The 16,077-nt window shown below is 48.7% G+C and overlaps 1 protein-coding gene across 2 annotated transcripts in view; it reads left to right on the forward strand.

The window, feature by feature from the left end:
• Nucleotides 1-16,077, forward strand: part of LIMD1 (LIM domain containing 1) — a 34,218-nt gene that overhangs the window by 7,485 nt on the left and 10,656 nt on the right. For both annotated transcript variants that reach the window (XM_074150719.1, XM_074150720.1), the window contains one exon: nucleotides 6,413-6,514. In XM_074150719.1, the coding sequence (XP_074006820.1) occupies nucleotides 6,413-6,514 (102 nt within the window). The remainder of the gene's footprint in view (nucleotides 1-6,412; nucleotides 6,515-16,077) is intronic.

Here is a 16,077-nt window from a genome sequence, read left to right on the forward strand (position 1 = left end):
ATCTCCTTATCTCTTTCTCTCCTCTCTCTCTCTTTTGGGGGAGGGGAGGGGGGGGAAGGGCCATCTGTCGGTCTGGTTTTAGTAAATTTGGCCGAAACCACGACAGATAGTCTTAGCAAACCCAACCAGGAGCATGTGCAGAAAAGCCTGGCTGTCCTGGATGCTGCTGAGAAGGGGGATGCTGCTGGAAAAGCCCACAACTGTGTTCTTGGTTTGTAGACAGATGATGTCTGGAAATGAATCACACTGACCAGTCCCAGAAAATGCTGTTGTTCAGCATGGTTTGCATTGAATTTTTAGCGAGTGAGATATGCTAAGTATCTGAGCTCCTTCTGGTGAGTGTGAAATAGCAATGCTTAGAGGAAAAAACATCTCTAAAGGCTTTGAGTCTGACAGTAAATGGAAATTCACTTGTTGAACTTCGATGGTGGGACTGGCATTTCAGACTGGGCACCGGCTTTGCCTTCATTTCTGACAGCCTTTGAGCTCTGCATCGAACCTGTTTGATCTTCTGAGCCGAGGCTGTTGCCGGTGGCAGCCCTCCTTCTGGTTTGCAGTGCCGAGATGGGAGTACGGCGAGCACCAGGACGTGGCTTACAGGGCATGTTTTTGGTCCCAGCTCTGCCCCAAAGGTCCCTTTGTTCGGGCTCTCAGCTGCAGCGCAGGCGGTCTCTTGCCGCATGATGCGAAAGGGAACAGAGATTTCTTTGTTGTCCGGGGCCCGGCTGCCCTAACCGGCAGAAATCGAGCCGAAATCAGCAATTTCCATCCCTTTCCCTTTCCAAATCTGGCTCCCGTTCTGCCGGTGTGCTCCAGCGTGAATTTACCGGCACGTGTGGTGCTTTGGGCTTGTCATCCTGGTGGCAGAAGAGAAACCTTTCATTTCTCCTTACTAACATCTTAATAACGCTGTCTGAGGTTAAAAGCCATCACTTCAGAGGGGATATCTGCTCAAATGGGCGCTTGCCTAAGCGCTCGTTACGTGCAGCAAAGTAACCAAGTGCAGGGATCGGGCATCTCGCTGAGCCGTGGGTACTCGGGGATCCCTCTGCTTCGAACTGAGGACAGAATTTTTTTTTTTGCCAAATGCTACGTTATGCCAAGAAAATCACCCTGAGCTGCTGACTGGCACCGGCAGCGCGTGGGGCTGGACTGATGCTGCTGACATTTTAACTCTACGCCCTGGCTGGCAGAAAGCAGGCTCAGCACTCTGTCGGGAAATCGTCACCGGAGCTGGCGTGGAGGAGGGCGCAGAGCCAGTTTTTTTGGGGGGGGCGGGATGGGGTCGGATGCGGGCTGTGTTGGTGCTGGCTTCGCACAGGCACTGCCGAGCTCGGTGACTGGCCACCCTCATCAGCAGGTCTTGCTTTTCCCTTGGGGAGCCTAAGCCCAAAGAACAGGATTGTTGTGGCAGCAGGGAGTGAGCGGAAGAAAAAAAAAAAAAGTGGAAAGGAAAAATCAATAAAAATCACCTTTTTTTCCCCTTTCAGGCCAGGTGTGCTGAGAATCAGAGATGAAGGCTCAAGTATGTTGTGTAAGATACTTCAGACTATTATATTTGGAAGAAGCAAAGAGTTCTAGAATAATTCCAATTGCTACTGAGATTTAATGGGCTTTTGAGCAAGTTTTGGCAGATACAAGTTAAAACATAAACTCTACGCAGATTTGCCATAATGCCATTTTTCAGTTGTCAGCTTTGCCACAGGACATCTATAAATATTTACAGCATGGCTGGTTATCACATAGTTGGGTAATTTAGCACGTTATAGTTTTTACGGATAACATTGTCAATTTATTTTAAAAGCCCTTTCATTCTATGACTTTATTTTCCATATCTTTAGGGCCTAAATATTTAAAGAAGTGGATAAAGGTTAAGCAAGGGATGAAATGGAACATGTAGTGAAAGAAAGGGGGAAGGATGGTGGGGGCGGTCGAGGGGCGGGAGGTGGAGGAAGGTTTGGGTATGGATGCGGGAGCTTGGGCAGATCCTGCAGGATCTGGCCGTACTCTCTGTCCCGTTGGGGAAAACACAGGCAGTGCTTACCCTCCGAAGCTTAAATGGGATGGGGAGGAGACAGCAGAGGCAACTTCTGCCCTCCATGGAATTTGCATTGGAGCATTTTATATCATCTTTAATGCCTTCCAGCATCTTTACGGTGCACTGTGACTGCACGCAGCTTCTGCCCTTTCTGCCTCCTGCTTCTTCTTGCTGCTCATCCACATTCACCATCCCCTGGCTGCTTTCTGGAAAGGAGGAAATCGGAGCACGCTTGGTGATTTTTTTTTTTTTCTCTAGAGCAGCCGCTCCTTGGCACAGAGAAGGGAAAAATGCAGCACTTGCAGTGCAATAAATACATCAGTTCTGTGGAGAACCTGGTGAATGTTGTGGAAAGAAGGCTCTGAAAAGCAAAATCAGCAAGTTTTCTGCTCTCAAAACTTTCCGCTTGGCATCGCTGTAGTGGAGAGGGAATTTTGGGAGGTAGCTGTTAGCTCTTGTGTCAGACGATCGCACAGTATCTCAGGCTGCGTGCGTGTTCCTGGGAGAACACTTCCATTGGAAAAGACGAATTTTCTTATCTTTGTCTTGTCTCTTTTTTTTCCCTCTTTTTTTTTTTTTTTTTTTGGTAATGCCTGCTTGATTTATCTTTTCCTTTCTTAAAATGTTTCTTTCAATGAATAACTCACCTTGACCTTGTCACCAAGAGGGCCAATGGAATCCTGGGCTGTGTAGGGAAGAGCGTGGCCAGTAGGTTGAGGGAGGTCATTCTCCCCCTCTACTCTGCACTGGTGAGGCCACAACTGGAATACTGCGTCCAGTTCTGGGCTCCCCGGTTCAAGAGAGATGGGGAACTACTGGAGAGGGTCCGGCGTAGGGCAACTAAGATGATTGAGGGATTGGAGCATCTCCCTTATGAGGAAAGGCTGAGAGAGCTGGGACTCGTTAGCCTGGAGAAGAGAAGGCTGAGGGGAGACCTTATTAGTGCTTATAAGTATCTAAATCACGGAATCTTCATGGTTGGAAGGGACCTTTAAGATCATCGAGTCCAACCACAAAAAAAAAAAAAAAAAAAAAAGACAACAAAACCCCCCAAAAAACCCCACCACACACCACACCCACCCACAAACAGACACAAACCAACAATCTCGGGCACTAGAGCATGCCCTGAACTGCCATGTCTACACGTTTCTTAAATACCTCCAGGGATGGCGACTCCACCACCTCCCTGGGCAGGCTGTTCCAGTGCCTGACCACTCTCTCAGTAAAGTAATTCTTCCTAATATCTAATCTAAACCTCCCCTGCCGCAACTTTAGACCATTTCCTCTGCTCCTGCCATTATTCCCTTGGGAGAAGAGGCCAACACCCACCTCTCTACAACCTCCTTTCAGGGAGTTGTAGAGGGCAATGAGGTCCCCCCTCAGCCTCCTCTTCTCCAAACTCAACATGCCCAGTTCCCTCAGCCTCTCCTCGTATGACTTGTTCTCCAGACCCCTCACCAGCTTGGTGGCTCTCCTCTGGACACGCTCCAGCAGCTCAATGTCCTCCCTGTAGTGAGGGGCCCAGAACTGAACACAGCACTCGAGGTCAGGCCTCACCAGGGCCCAGTACAGAGGCACCATCAGTTCCCTGGTTTGAGGGTGGTTCGAGGGAGGATGGAGCCGGACTCTTTTCAGTGGTTCCCAGTGATGGGACGAGGGGCAACGGGCACAAGCTGGAACATAGGAAGTTCCACTCAAATATGAGGAAGAACTTCTTTAGGGTGAGGGTGACAGAGCCCTGGAACAGGCTGCCCATGGAGGGTGTAGAGTCCCCTTCTCTGGAGACCCTCAAGACCCGCCTGGATGCAGTCCTGAGTAATGTGCTCTGGGCAACACTGCTTCAGCAGGGGAGTTGGACTAGATGATCTCTAGAAGGTCCCTTCCAACTCCAACAATCCCGTGATTCCGTGAACTGAGATAAATCTGCTCGCTTCGAAAAGAACCACCAAGTTGTGCTCACTTGGTGCCAGCCTGCATGCTTGCGGGGGGAGGGCCCACAGCCAAGCTAGCGCTTCAGGTCGTATTTGGACAAAACAAGAGAAAAACTAATTACTCTCTGCAGCCTTCTCTCCAGCTTTGTGTCACTTTGGGCTGTGACTCTTGAGCGCAGCGGGGCTCGGAGCAGCGCTGGGAGGGCTTTCGGCCGGCTGGTTGAATGCAGGCAGGCGGCTGCGGCGCAGGGAGAGGGGTCTGCTCTGAGAAAATGAAGTTACCTGCTTTTCAGCAGCGGTGCGTGCGCTATTGCAAAGGGCTCCGGAGCGTTTTTAGCCCTGTCGTGTGTAAAACTGTCGTGGTTTCAGCCAAATTTACCAAAACCGGACTGACAGATGGCCCTTCCCTCCCCCCTTCCCCCCCCCCGGAAAAGAGAGGAGAGAAAGAGATAAGGAGATTTAGAAGTTTAGAATGAACTAAACTACTTTAATGAAGAATTAATATTAAAATTAAAAAAAAAAAGAAAATAATGAAATAGATACAATATATACAAAACCCTGTCAAGCTCCCAGGATGACAGTCACGTCACCGGCAGGCACTGGGGAAGTCCCAGACTGGACTCAGCGACGAATGGGAACTGGATTCCAGCTCTGGAGTCAGGAACACACAGATCGGGATCAAAGGCAGATGAACAGAGAGAGTCCTCTTCGGATGTCGGCCATCGAAGAGAGATGACCCTTTGATCCCTCAGCTTTTATACTGAGCGTGGGGCAGATGGGATGGAATACCCCAGTTGGTCAGGTTTGGGTCACCTGTCCTGTCCACTCCTCCCCACCGATGTGACCCCTCTACGTTTTTCCGTTTCCGACCCCCTAAGGGGGCAAATAACGAAATTGGCTGCCCTTGGTTGTTACAGCAATAAGTATAAGCAAGGGCCTCCCTGCACACCATTCCTTGGCATGGAGCACAAACACTGGTCTTATCATTCTGAGAACGAGCAGTTTTCTCCACAATATGCTGTTAATTTCAGAGAGTTAGAGGAGGCCTAGCTAGGATGTAAAGTTACAGAACAGAAAATTTGTTCAGTTTTACTTCAAACTGGGAGAAAAACTGATGGCCACAGGAAGAAACTGTTAACCCCCCTGGGGCGGCCGGGGTGGGGAGGTGCTTTTCAGCGCTGTCCTAAGGACGTTGGGTTTCTTCCTGACTTTCCCCAGACCTTTCCAATTACTCCGGAGCTTGCGGGGCCCCGAAGGAAGTGGAATTTTGTTAGCCGTGGCATGACTGAAAGATCTCCAGCAAGGTTGGACATTCGTCCATCTTCCTGGGCCAGCGGGAGTGAGATGTGACCAAAGGCCCCCGGGGAGTTTAAGAGTCGGGGTGAACGGGGACTGAGGAGCGGTGGAAGGAGAGTCCTGGAGGTGAAGTGGCATCCACAGGACCAGAGACCATCTTGCGTTTGTCCTTCACGCTGCCCTTTTTGGGTAGACAAATCCATGTTTATTTATTTAAACATGCATTGAAGTTGCTCATTTAGAGGTAGTTGAAGGGTGATGCTGCTTTAAAACCCTGCCTGTTGCAATCGCAGGGTAACGCCTGAAGTAAGTAAACTGGCTTGACGTGTCGTTTTCCTTGGACAAGGACTTTCTCTCCCCAGCCACTGATGGTGGTTTTGGGCAGCCTCACTGCGTTTCTCCCTGCAAGGTGGAGGGAACAGGTCCTGCTAGCAAATGCCATCAAGGGCGTGAAACTCGTTTGTCGCCTCTTACTCTGTCATCAAAATAGTTTTAGGTGGAAATGTGAGATTGGAGAGGCCCTAGGTGAGCACACAACAGCCTTTGTGAACCTGCAGTGCTTAAGTCTTCTCCCTGCGGTCCCTCCCCACTGCCACCACCACGCGTCTGCCCCACTGCTGCTATTCCCAGCCCTGATCAGGCAGGTCTATGCCTGGAGGGTCCCACCAGCTTCCTTGTGAGGTGCAAGTCCTCACCCTATGCTGTCTGCCTCGCTTGGGTTTTGGGTTGGAGCCTCACACCGGGATGGGTGATGGTGGAAATGTGCTTGACTGTAGCAACAAGAGACTGAGCTGAACTGCTGAGCCCAAGCGTCTTCTCGCTCCTCTGGAGCTCCAGAGCTGACCCTGGTCTTTAGGTGATGATGGTGGCAGCAAAGCCTGTGTGTGGGGAGCAGGTTGGGCTTGCACTTGGGACGGTTTAGAGCCAGAAGGCTTTTGCCGTGAAGGTCTGATGACCATCTCACCACTGTTAACACCATCTCTCAGGGTGGGTGACGCTGATGTCACCTATATCTTGGGGCTAGAACGAACCACCAGGTCCTAAGATGCCCAGCCACCATGCTGAATTACAGGTGTGGTCACCCAGCCAGTGACCCCAGCCACCCTTCCACGTCCCACTTCTGACCTCTGTCTCCTCTCTCTTCCAGGCACCTGCGTGAAGTGCAGCAAGGGGGTGTATGGAGCAAACCAGGCTTGCCAGGCTATGGGCAACCTCTACCACGATGGCTGCTTCACCTGCGGAGCCTGCAGTGAGTACCCCCGGCCTGCTCTGCCGCTGGAGCAGGACCCTGGGGCAAACGCTTCGGGCTTATCTTTTTTTCTGGTTTAAAAGGGGAAAAAATGGAGGTGGTTATTGAATTAACCTGCCAGCTGGAGTGTGCTGCAGCTGTATGTCTTGGTGGTGGTGGTTGGTGTTTGTTTTTGGACAGATTCTTGCAAGGCATGTAGAAAAGATACTTTGGATTGTGCCGGCCATCTACCTTCTAGTGTGGGAGATGGTTGTTTTCATTCTTCTGCCTTTCCATTACAGCCATGGGGTTTTTTTTTCACTTACAAGAGTATTTTTTATTCAAAGTGGCAGTGAATATGCCTTACGTGGCATTTAGGGTTTTTTTAGTTGTGACGTCAGGCTTCACAGCCATCCTGCCCTTTCAGTCTGTGGACCCCGGGGACAGCTGCTGGTGGGTGCCGTGCCGAGGGTGCAGGCGAGTACGGGCAGTGATTTCTGCCAGCGCCGGGGACACCTTTTTGGAGGGAGCTGCTCCATGGTCATTCTGGTGATGGTGTTTTCACTGCGTGCATTACCTTTACTTGCTGTAATCATTTTGCCCTTCTGAGGGACCTCCAGTCAAAGCATCTAAGTGCGTGAATGACCCAGGTTACGCATCTGGCTTGTTCTTCCTCTGGAGAAATGGAGGGGCACGTGCCGGAGACGAGGGGCACATCTCTGCCGGCTTGCTGTCTGGTGACTGCAGGGAGGGAGCCGGTTATTGCACCAGAGGTATTGGGTTGGGAGCAGCAATGGCGAACCCTGTGGAATCCGCCTGGGAAGCAGGGTAGATGGTTCAGCTGGCCCCGCTGAGCCCCCCGCCGCTTGTCGGACCCACATATGAAGCTTGCTGGAGCGTACGGCGTGCTGCAATGTATGGATGCTCCTAAGCAGCTTTTCGAGGAGGTATGCGATGGAGCTGGGGTAAGGAACACGCCGCTTCATTTCAAATCATGGCTGTGTTTGTAAGACTGTGGTTTTTTTTCTATTTTGTTATGTTTAACCCTAGGGCTAGTAGGAGGATATTTTTGGAAATGTAGCTGTATATGTGGCGGCAGAAAAAATAATAATAATCATCCTTCTAGTGCTTTTGTATATATCAGTTCGGTTTTCCCAGATGAGTCTTAGGGTTTTTCTCCCGTGTTGTATTTAGAGTTGTAAGCTCATCAGGACCGCATGTGTTTTATTTGGAGCTGTAAAGTGGGAATAAATATAGAAAGATGTGTGTGCTTTTTAATAATAGCTGAACCTTGAACTCTGCTCGTTTCCCAGCTGTCCAGCACCAGCTGCCTTGCCTCACCTATGTTTTCAGTAGAGCACTTCACTGTCATCTGACCGAAGGCAGGAAAACTGGAAACAAAAAGTGGTGTTTGCACATGGTGGTAGTTTCCTAAAGGCTCAGAAGTCAGCAGCTCACTCTTTTGTCCTCTCTTATAAATTAATTTAAAATCTTCTCCTGTGGAGAGGATTCCTGGCTGCAGCCGGGGCTTTGCTTCAGGAACCTCTCACCCTTCGTGGCCAGGCAGCCTCCAAACTGCCCTTGCACACAAAGTTCCTGTTAAAAATAATCCAGCAGCAGGGTCGAGCTGTCTTAAATTTCTAAAATTACTACTGTGCAACTGGTGCTTTAGAAAGAAACACTTTTGATCCTCCTTTTAGAACAGATTTTACCGTCTTTATTTGAAGACCTGTGCTAGAGAGGTACTTGTGGCTACAGTGGTATCAGTGGTTACTTACATTTATGTTTGTTAGTGTTCGGTTAAAAATTAGCTTAGTCCCATTTCTAATGAAGTGGGCTGGTGAGCGCTGAAAGAATAGCTATTTGCTGCTCATTCTAAAAGGCAAACCTTTCCAAAGGTTTCCAACGCAAGATGGAAAGGTTTGGGTGCCAGGTGAGACTTAGAGAGATGGAAAAAAAAATACGTAAGTTTAGCAAAGTGAAGCCCATTTTCTCTTTTACTGGGGCTGTAACTGAGGAATCTCTTTGGAGATGTGCTGGGGAGAACCATTTCAAATGGAAAGTTAGAGAAAAGCTAGAAAAAAAAAAAGGAAAGAGAAAGGAGGGAAGTAATAATAATATTTCTCTGACTAGGGAATGCTGTATTTCCATATGAGATTAAAAAAGGGGAGCCACAAGAATAGAAGTGAGAGCCTGTTTTGGATTGTTATGTGCAGTAGAGTAATTAATTACTCATGAAAGCTCTAGTCCCTCCCATTGGGGCAGCAGCCATACTAAGATGGGAGCTGGATGCAGCGGTGGCTGGTGTGGAGGGATGGAGAGGAGGCACGGAGGGATGGAGAGGAGGCGTGGAGAGATGGAGAAGAGGTGTGGAGGGATGGAGGGGAGGCACGGAGGGATGGAGAGGAGACGTGGAGAGATGGAGAGGAGGCACAGAGGAATGGATGGGAGGCATGGAGGGATGGAGAGGAGGCGTGGAGAGATGGAGAGGAGGCACGGAGGGATGGAGAGGAGGCACGGAGGGATGGAGAGGAGGCACGGAGGGATGGAGGGGAGGCACGGAGGGATGGAGGGGAGGCGTGGAGAGATGGAGAGGAGGCACGGAGGGATGGAGAGGAGGTGTGGAGGGATGGAGGGGAGGCACGGAGGGATGGAGAGGAGGTGTGGAGGGATGGAGAGGAGGTGTGGAGGGATGGAGGGGAGGCGCAGAGGGATGGAGAGGAGGCTGTGTGGTGGCGTGGGACTTCTGGTACTCAGAGGAGAGCGGTGCCCGAGGGAGGCCTCTGCAATAGCGGTTTTTCCCTCACGTGCACGTACTTCTACAAGTAGCAAGGCTCACAAGAAACCCTCTGGTGCAGAGAGTGGTTTCCTGTGCTGTCACTGCGGTCTGCAGGACCCTTTGTGCAGGAGTTGTTTGCTCCAGGGGGCTTGGGAGGCTCGGGGAGGGCGTTTGTATTTCCCATCCTCCCAGCAGCGTGCTTTGCCGCCCGGCTTGCTGTGCTGGTAAAGGCGTAGCTGGGCTGACACATTTCTGATTCATCAAAGCCTCTTTGCATTGCGGCTGCTTAACTGATGGCTAGGGCGGTACGTGCCGTCCTGCCCCGCGCTCGGGGAGGAAATGTACCTTTTCGCAGACCCACGGTAATTTCCCGTTCCCCCGGACCATCGGCCGCAAGACGAGTAAAGGGCACACACAGCCCTGTCCTCACCCCGAGAGAGCACATGCCTCTCTGCAGGCTTGCTGTCCTCTGTGTCGCTGTGGTAAATATGAGGAGACCATTTTATCTGCCAGAAAAATAAATATTTGTCCGGCCGGTGTTGTCTGCCTAGCTGCAAAGCACGTCTTGAGCAGCCTCTGTGGAAACTCTGGTTTTCCAGCTGAAAAGTAAGTAGTGCTGTTAAGGTCAAGTGGAGTTCATCTTGGACACCATCCAGTACAATCTTGTCTTTGAGAAGTCAAGGTTACTCGTCATTTCAGTCCTAAGATTTCTGCTCTGGTGGAACGCTGAATATCTCCGCTCCAATAAATAAAATATACAAAATTACCTATTAAGGTAAAGCATATTGTCCTCCAGATATTTATATCTGCTGTCCTGCTGTTTTCATTTCAGTGAGGATTTCTAATTTTGCTTGTAGTTGGATTTGTGTCCAAATGTGCATTAGTTTCCCAGATACAGAAAAGCGAGAGGGTCTGAGGAGGGGAGGGGGGCTGATATCTCATGGTGCCAAATTTCCTACGCTCTGTGTCTCCTGATACACGTATGTTCAGAGATAAACGATAGAGCAATCTGTTGAGCAGAGCTACGCGTTACGTTACAGGCTTCAGTTGTCAGGAAAAAAATGTACTGTTTTATCTGAGCCAGTGGCATGTAATGCAGAAAATTTGGCTTAGAGGTCAAAACAACAGATTTAGAATGATTACTTTGGCATAAATGTCTCATTTATCTTCTTGTTTGTTATAGGGCAGAGACACAAACAAGGCAGCTTTTTGCAGAGAGGGAGAGGAAAGAACTTTGGGCTCTTTCTTGCAGGATTAGTAATAAATTGTATTTGCTTTACAGGAGGGCCACGAAAGTAGGTTAAAAAAAAAAGTCCTCGAAGCTCACAGGGCTATTTCCTGCAAGCTCAAGGTGTCTGTTTCCATCTTGGGTTTTGGTTTTCTTTTTTTTTTTCAGTTTGTTGGGCAAACAGTTGTAGCTATCAAATCGTTTGTTACACATTAACCATTTAAGTTAAATCACCTGTTTATAGTTCCTCAGAAGACAAAAAAATGCAGGTGTTTCCAGATGTTGATATTTATTGTTTAGGTAGTAAGGAGACCTTATAAATGATACAGATTTAACTAGACGGTATCGCTCTAACCTATTGTGATGGTTTAGTGTATTTTCTCCAGGATTCAGCCAGGCTGATATCCGAGTGCTGCAGCTGGCCTGGAAAACAGACTTTTTTAGCTCTGCTGGCAGCGTAATTTAGAGCATAAGGGTCTTGTACTTGAGCCGCTGGGTCCTCAGAGGAAATCTGAAAGCTAAAAAAGTGCAAGGGAAGTGTCAGAGATGACTGTGAAGGAAATCAGTAGGCGAGGAAGGAAGTCGGAAAGAAAGAACTGATTGCAAGGTGGTTGTGAGGAGGGTTTGATCTTGAACTGAAGCCGAAGGTCCAAAGGGAGGACCAGATTCCGACCGCTTGTTACAAAGAGGTGGAAACCTTGCACATTTGCCAGATTACAGAATTCGACCTTTGACATGTCAACATTACTACATTACTTTCTTTTTTTTTTATTGTAAGCTCAGATTAATGTTGATGTCTGTGTAAGGGTAACAGCCTGCTGTTCCAGTGGCAGAGTTTGAAATAACACGAGCTGGCTGTCTCTTGCCACCCTCTGGGGATATTTATGGTGTTTTTAATATTTCACAATGTAGTTGTGTTTAGAGGTATCAAGGGTCATTTACTAAACAAGATAGCTAGGGTATTGAAGCAGTATATCTGTGAGCGTAGCCCTCTGCTTGGGCTAATTAGTCTTGCTGCAGTGATGATAAAGCATGGCTACATAGAGCGATGCAGCTCTTGGTGTCTTTGGGATAGTTACGTTGAATAAGCATGCCCTATACTGGTATGTCACCTCTGGATAAACAAGGCCGTGTTTTTTATTGGTATCACTAAATAACTCTAGAAGTGTAAGGTCACCTTTTTCTGCAAGTGTGACCTTATAAGATTGCAGGACAGACAGCCTCACCAAGTGAATTTTCCCACAGTGTGTGGATGTGCATGATTTATCTTCAGATGAAGAAACTATCAGCTCTTCTAGTAGAGGCAGAATTTACTGCTTGTAATTGGGTATAAAACCAATTATATATACTGATCAAAATGCGTGAGAAATTTGCAGATCTTCAGAGCGGAGAGTACAAAGTACTGCAGGCAATCCTTCCTCAGCATCCCTTTAATAAAATTATCACGCAAGAGTCCACGTAGTAAACAATATATTTATTTAGCAAATGTAATCGCAGAAAGGATTAAGCCGTGCCTGGCTTCACTGACAGTTTGGGAGACAGGGAAGGCATCAGTGCGTGTTTCCGCTCCACTCTAAATTGCAAATTTGTTCTTGCTGACTTTCTTTCTTCAGTCCCTCAGATGGCTGGTGAGAAATCCCCGCTGTTTGGCACAAGAAGTGCTTGCCATAGATGAGAAATGCCAGGGCAGCTTTCACGGTAGGATGACAGTACTTCTTCCTCTCCTGGCCGGATTTCGGGGTGTAGTGCTTTGGGGTCTGGGCTGAAGAGGCTTTCATATGTCCTCCTTGTACTGTGTCCTCAGTAGATATCCCTCCCTGCTGGCAAGGTTCAGCTCCCATGCAGGCGATGCAGTCAGGGTTTTATCAGTGCTGGTGGTTTGAGTCGATCGCGTGTGTTTTGGTGCTGGCTGAAAGCCTGAGAGCGTTAGGACAACGTGAGGAAGAAGGCTTAATGGAATGTATTTCCAGTCCTTTCTGGTCTTTTTATTTTATAATGTCATCTTCAAAGTAGTAGTTTTTGTTAAGAACAGGGATAGGATTAATTGTGCTATAGAGATTTTAGGGGGTTTCTTATAATGTTTTAATGGTACCTATGAATAATTTTCTGAGTAATGGCTCAGTAAGCACTGAGGCCTCTTCCACACCTAAAGAAATTTAAAGATTGCTCTCTCATATGGTTTCTACGCAGAGTTACGTTCACTGAGGACACAGAGATCGTCTCCCCCTCCTTCCTCGCCTGAGCCTCCGTGCATTTCGATGAGAGTTGGTGGGTGACCGGGGGTGGGAGGCCAGCTCTGACACCTGCCTGGTTTTAGTGCATTTTGGGGAACAGGGCAGCCGTCCCCAGAGTGACACAGAGAGTGGCTGGGCACTGGGCTGAAAGCTGGTACTTCAGCAGGGACTCCCCGGATCGAAGTGCTGCTTTGTACCAGGGTGACTTTATCTTACCTCTGAGTTTTGAAGCTTCTAGGGGTTTTCCCTAAAAAGAAAAATATTTGAGTGTCTTCTTGAAAGTGTTTGCCATCAGCAAGGGAGAGGTGTTGCTCAGTTGTGTGGCTTACTGTGGCTTCGCAGCGTTTCCCTCTGAAGAGCCATTTCTGCCTTCACCCGCGGTTGCTTTGCTGTTGGAGGCCGCTGACCTTTTCTTACATGTACCAGAGTGTGCTTTTGGCTTTCAGGCATCAGATCATTTTCTCAGAATTTTTTTTTTTTTTTTTTTTTTTTTTACCACCTCATATGTGTGGTGAGACCACAGAGGGCGTTTTTTGCAATTTTACAATACAGCTGGTATAGTTGAGAGAGGGGCTGAACATCTTATCAGTAATGGAGCTACTGTGTCTTAGCACAGTTTTTTCTAAGAGACATCCTATCCTCCTGCCCATGATTTCACCAAAGCTTTGATCTGGGGCATTTGCTGGTTGACCACAGTCTGAGTTTTACCTAATTTGGAGGATGTGCAGGCATTGAAGTGACCTTTTTGTGCAGCCCCCCCGTTCAAGAGCGGGTTGGAAATATTGACGCTGGTGTGTCAGGCTCAGTGCTGCATCCAGCTGTAATGGTGGCCAACAGAAACAGCATGGGTGGCAGAAATTAAGTGGAGCTCTCTGATGCTCAGCCTGGTCTGCTGGGCAGGGTAGTACACCGTACTGCCTGTGGGTATCCACGGAGCGCTCCGTAAAGGCATCTACTGGCCAGGTACCAGTGGGTCTCCTGGGCTGCTGAGCTGTGAGCAGCTGGGACTTCTGTATGGTATTGTTAAGGTCTGAGAAACCCACAATTTATTGTCGTTTAGATGATTATTCGATCACCTGATGACTGCTCCCTACCTAGGAAGGAGAATCAGAAAAAAAATAAACCTCAGGGTTGAAATATAAACAGATTTAATAGAATAAGACTAGATAATTCATATTAATAACAGTAAAGAGCCAATATTGAGCCAATATTCTGATACCAATATAAAATATACAAGGGTTATACTCATTCCATTCTGTCAGGAGGAAGCTGTGCACTCCCAGCAGGGGACAGCAAATGTTGGACACTGAGCACTGTGGCTTCGGGAGGAGGGGAAGGGCTCAGGGGTCTGGCACTGGGGCAAGAAGTTCTCAGGATCGCAGCCATCAAGGAAGAGAGAGCACTATGCAGCAAACCTTCTAATTTATATTGAACGTGATGTTCATGGTATGAAATAATCCTGTTGGCCAGCCTGGGTCGAGTGCCCGGATCTCACTCCTTGTCCCCACACCTGGGTAACTTGAAAACACTGAGACCTTGAAACCCACATACCAAAGCTGGCTATAAAGTAAATATTTTCACCAGTTGAGACACCAGAGTCTTCTAAAAGTGCATTTTTCCCAAGCATTAGATGAGAAATGAATCCTGTGTCACTCAAACCAGGACAGGTATGGGGGAGCCGAGGCCTCTGGGCTCTGTCCGCACCCGCTGCCCTGCCTGCAGGGTGTGCGGTGGAACCAGAGTTGGTTCTTCAGTCCAGACCCCCTCATTCTTCTATGTGGGGGAAATGAAAACTGGGGGAAGGTCTGCAGCTTGGGCCAGAGCCACCCAGGACTGAGGAGGAGGTTGTTTTGATCCTTAGCAGCTAGACGGGCAGTGTTTCCAGCCTGCTGTCCCACTGGCGTGTCAGGAGGTTACATCCAGTGAACCCGGAAACTGAAATCCGGTTGTATTTAACCTGCCATTAGTAACCACGTGTCCAAATTTATCTTACAGCTGTGGCACTCTAAGAAGGACTGATTTTTGTCGTGATGGAGGCCCAGGGTGGTCAGTGTGAAAGGGACCCAGGAGCAGCTGCCGGTCTGCAGTGATTCTTGCCCATCTGCTGTGCAGATACCGCAGGGAGCTCCGTGGTGCTCCGATAAGTGATAAGTGAGGTCCTCACTTATGCGGGGTCCTTTAGAGCCCTGGGATCTGGACGTGGCCCCGTACCATTACATGTATCGAGAGCAATCTCTTGTCTTTGAACATGGGTTGGTGGCCCCATTGTCCTTCTAATAAATAATGGAAAAACGACTTCAAAACAGAAAGTTGGGTTCGGCTCCCCAGCAAGCAAATGGTGCACCTCCCGGCATCCTCTTTGGGCTGTTGCAAGTCCCTGGTGGAGACCTCCCTGTATGAACTTCAAAAGGACAGAGCTGTCCTTTGAGAATATGATGGACAAAAGCACCAGCATCCTGGGAGTGCAGCCTGGTGGTATGCCCATTATCAGCTGCTAAGCAAAGTGTGTTTATTTTAGCACAAAGGCACTAGTGACTAAGCTTGAAATATTCTGAAATTGGTGCTTCAATGACCTCGGGGTCATCCTGAAACAGATTAGACAGCTAAACAGATCAGAGAGGTGTGTTAGGTTCAAGCATAAAAGCACGGGGCTCAAACCTCCTGTCAGGAAGAGGAACAAGAAATCTTGTAACACGGAAAGAAAATGGTAGGGTTGAAATGCTGAAGAATTTTAATTGTCTGAATTTTTCAGGGGAGAGATTAGCTAAATTCAGGGTGAAGTGAAAGTGAAATATGGTCAGGAGCCAGCACCTTAAGATGTGTACTAGAGCAATTGATGCTGAAAGCGGCAAACCACACATTAATATTCCTGGTTTTGTCAGAGGATGTCATCTCTGTAGTCATCCTGAAGCATATTTAAAGTAGGCAGTGATCGATACGTGATTCCTTATATGCCATCTAAGTCCTCAGTTCTTCCTCTCGGTGAAATTACAGCAGCATCTCTGTGTTCAAGCGAAACCCGTGCCAGCCCCTCCAGGCGTACAGTCAGAAGTACCCCTTTTGAGAGGGACTTGTTTAAGGTAAGGTGCTGTCCCGTGGCAGGGGGCTCAGCACAGGGACAGGAGCCGCTGCCGCCCTGCTCCGTGCTCTGGGGCCGTCCCAGCATGGTTTGTTTTACTGGTGCAGCTGCAGCCAGGACGTGCAATTTCCCAGCTCCGCCGGGACGGTCCTCAGCGCAGCCTGGGGAAGTGAGCTTTTCCTGCTTCTTGCTTTCCCATGTGTATGATGAGGAGATGCTTCCTCACCTCAGATGGGCAGTGGGAGGAGAAGTCCATCCTGATGT

This window comes from Numenius arquata, chromosome 7, assembly GCF_964106895.1.
Source record: "Numenius arquata chromosome 7, bNumArq3.hap1.1, whole genome shotgun sequence".
Classification (NCBI taxonomy): Eukaryota; Metazoa; Chordata; class Aves; order Charadriiformes; family Scolopacidae; genus Numenius; species Numenius arquata.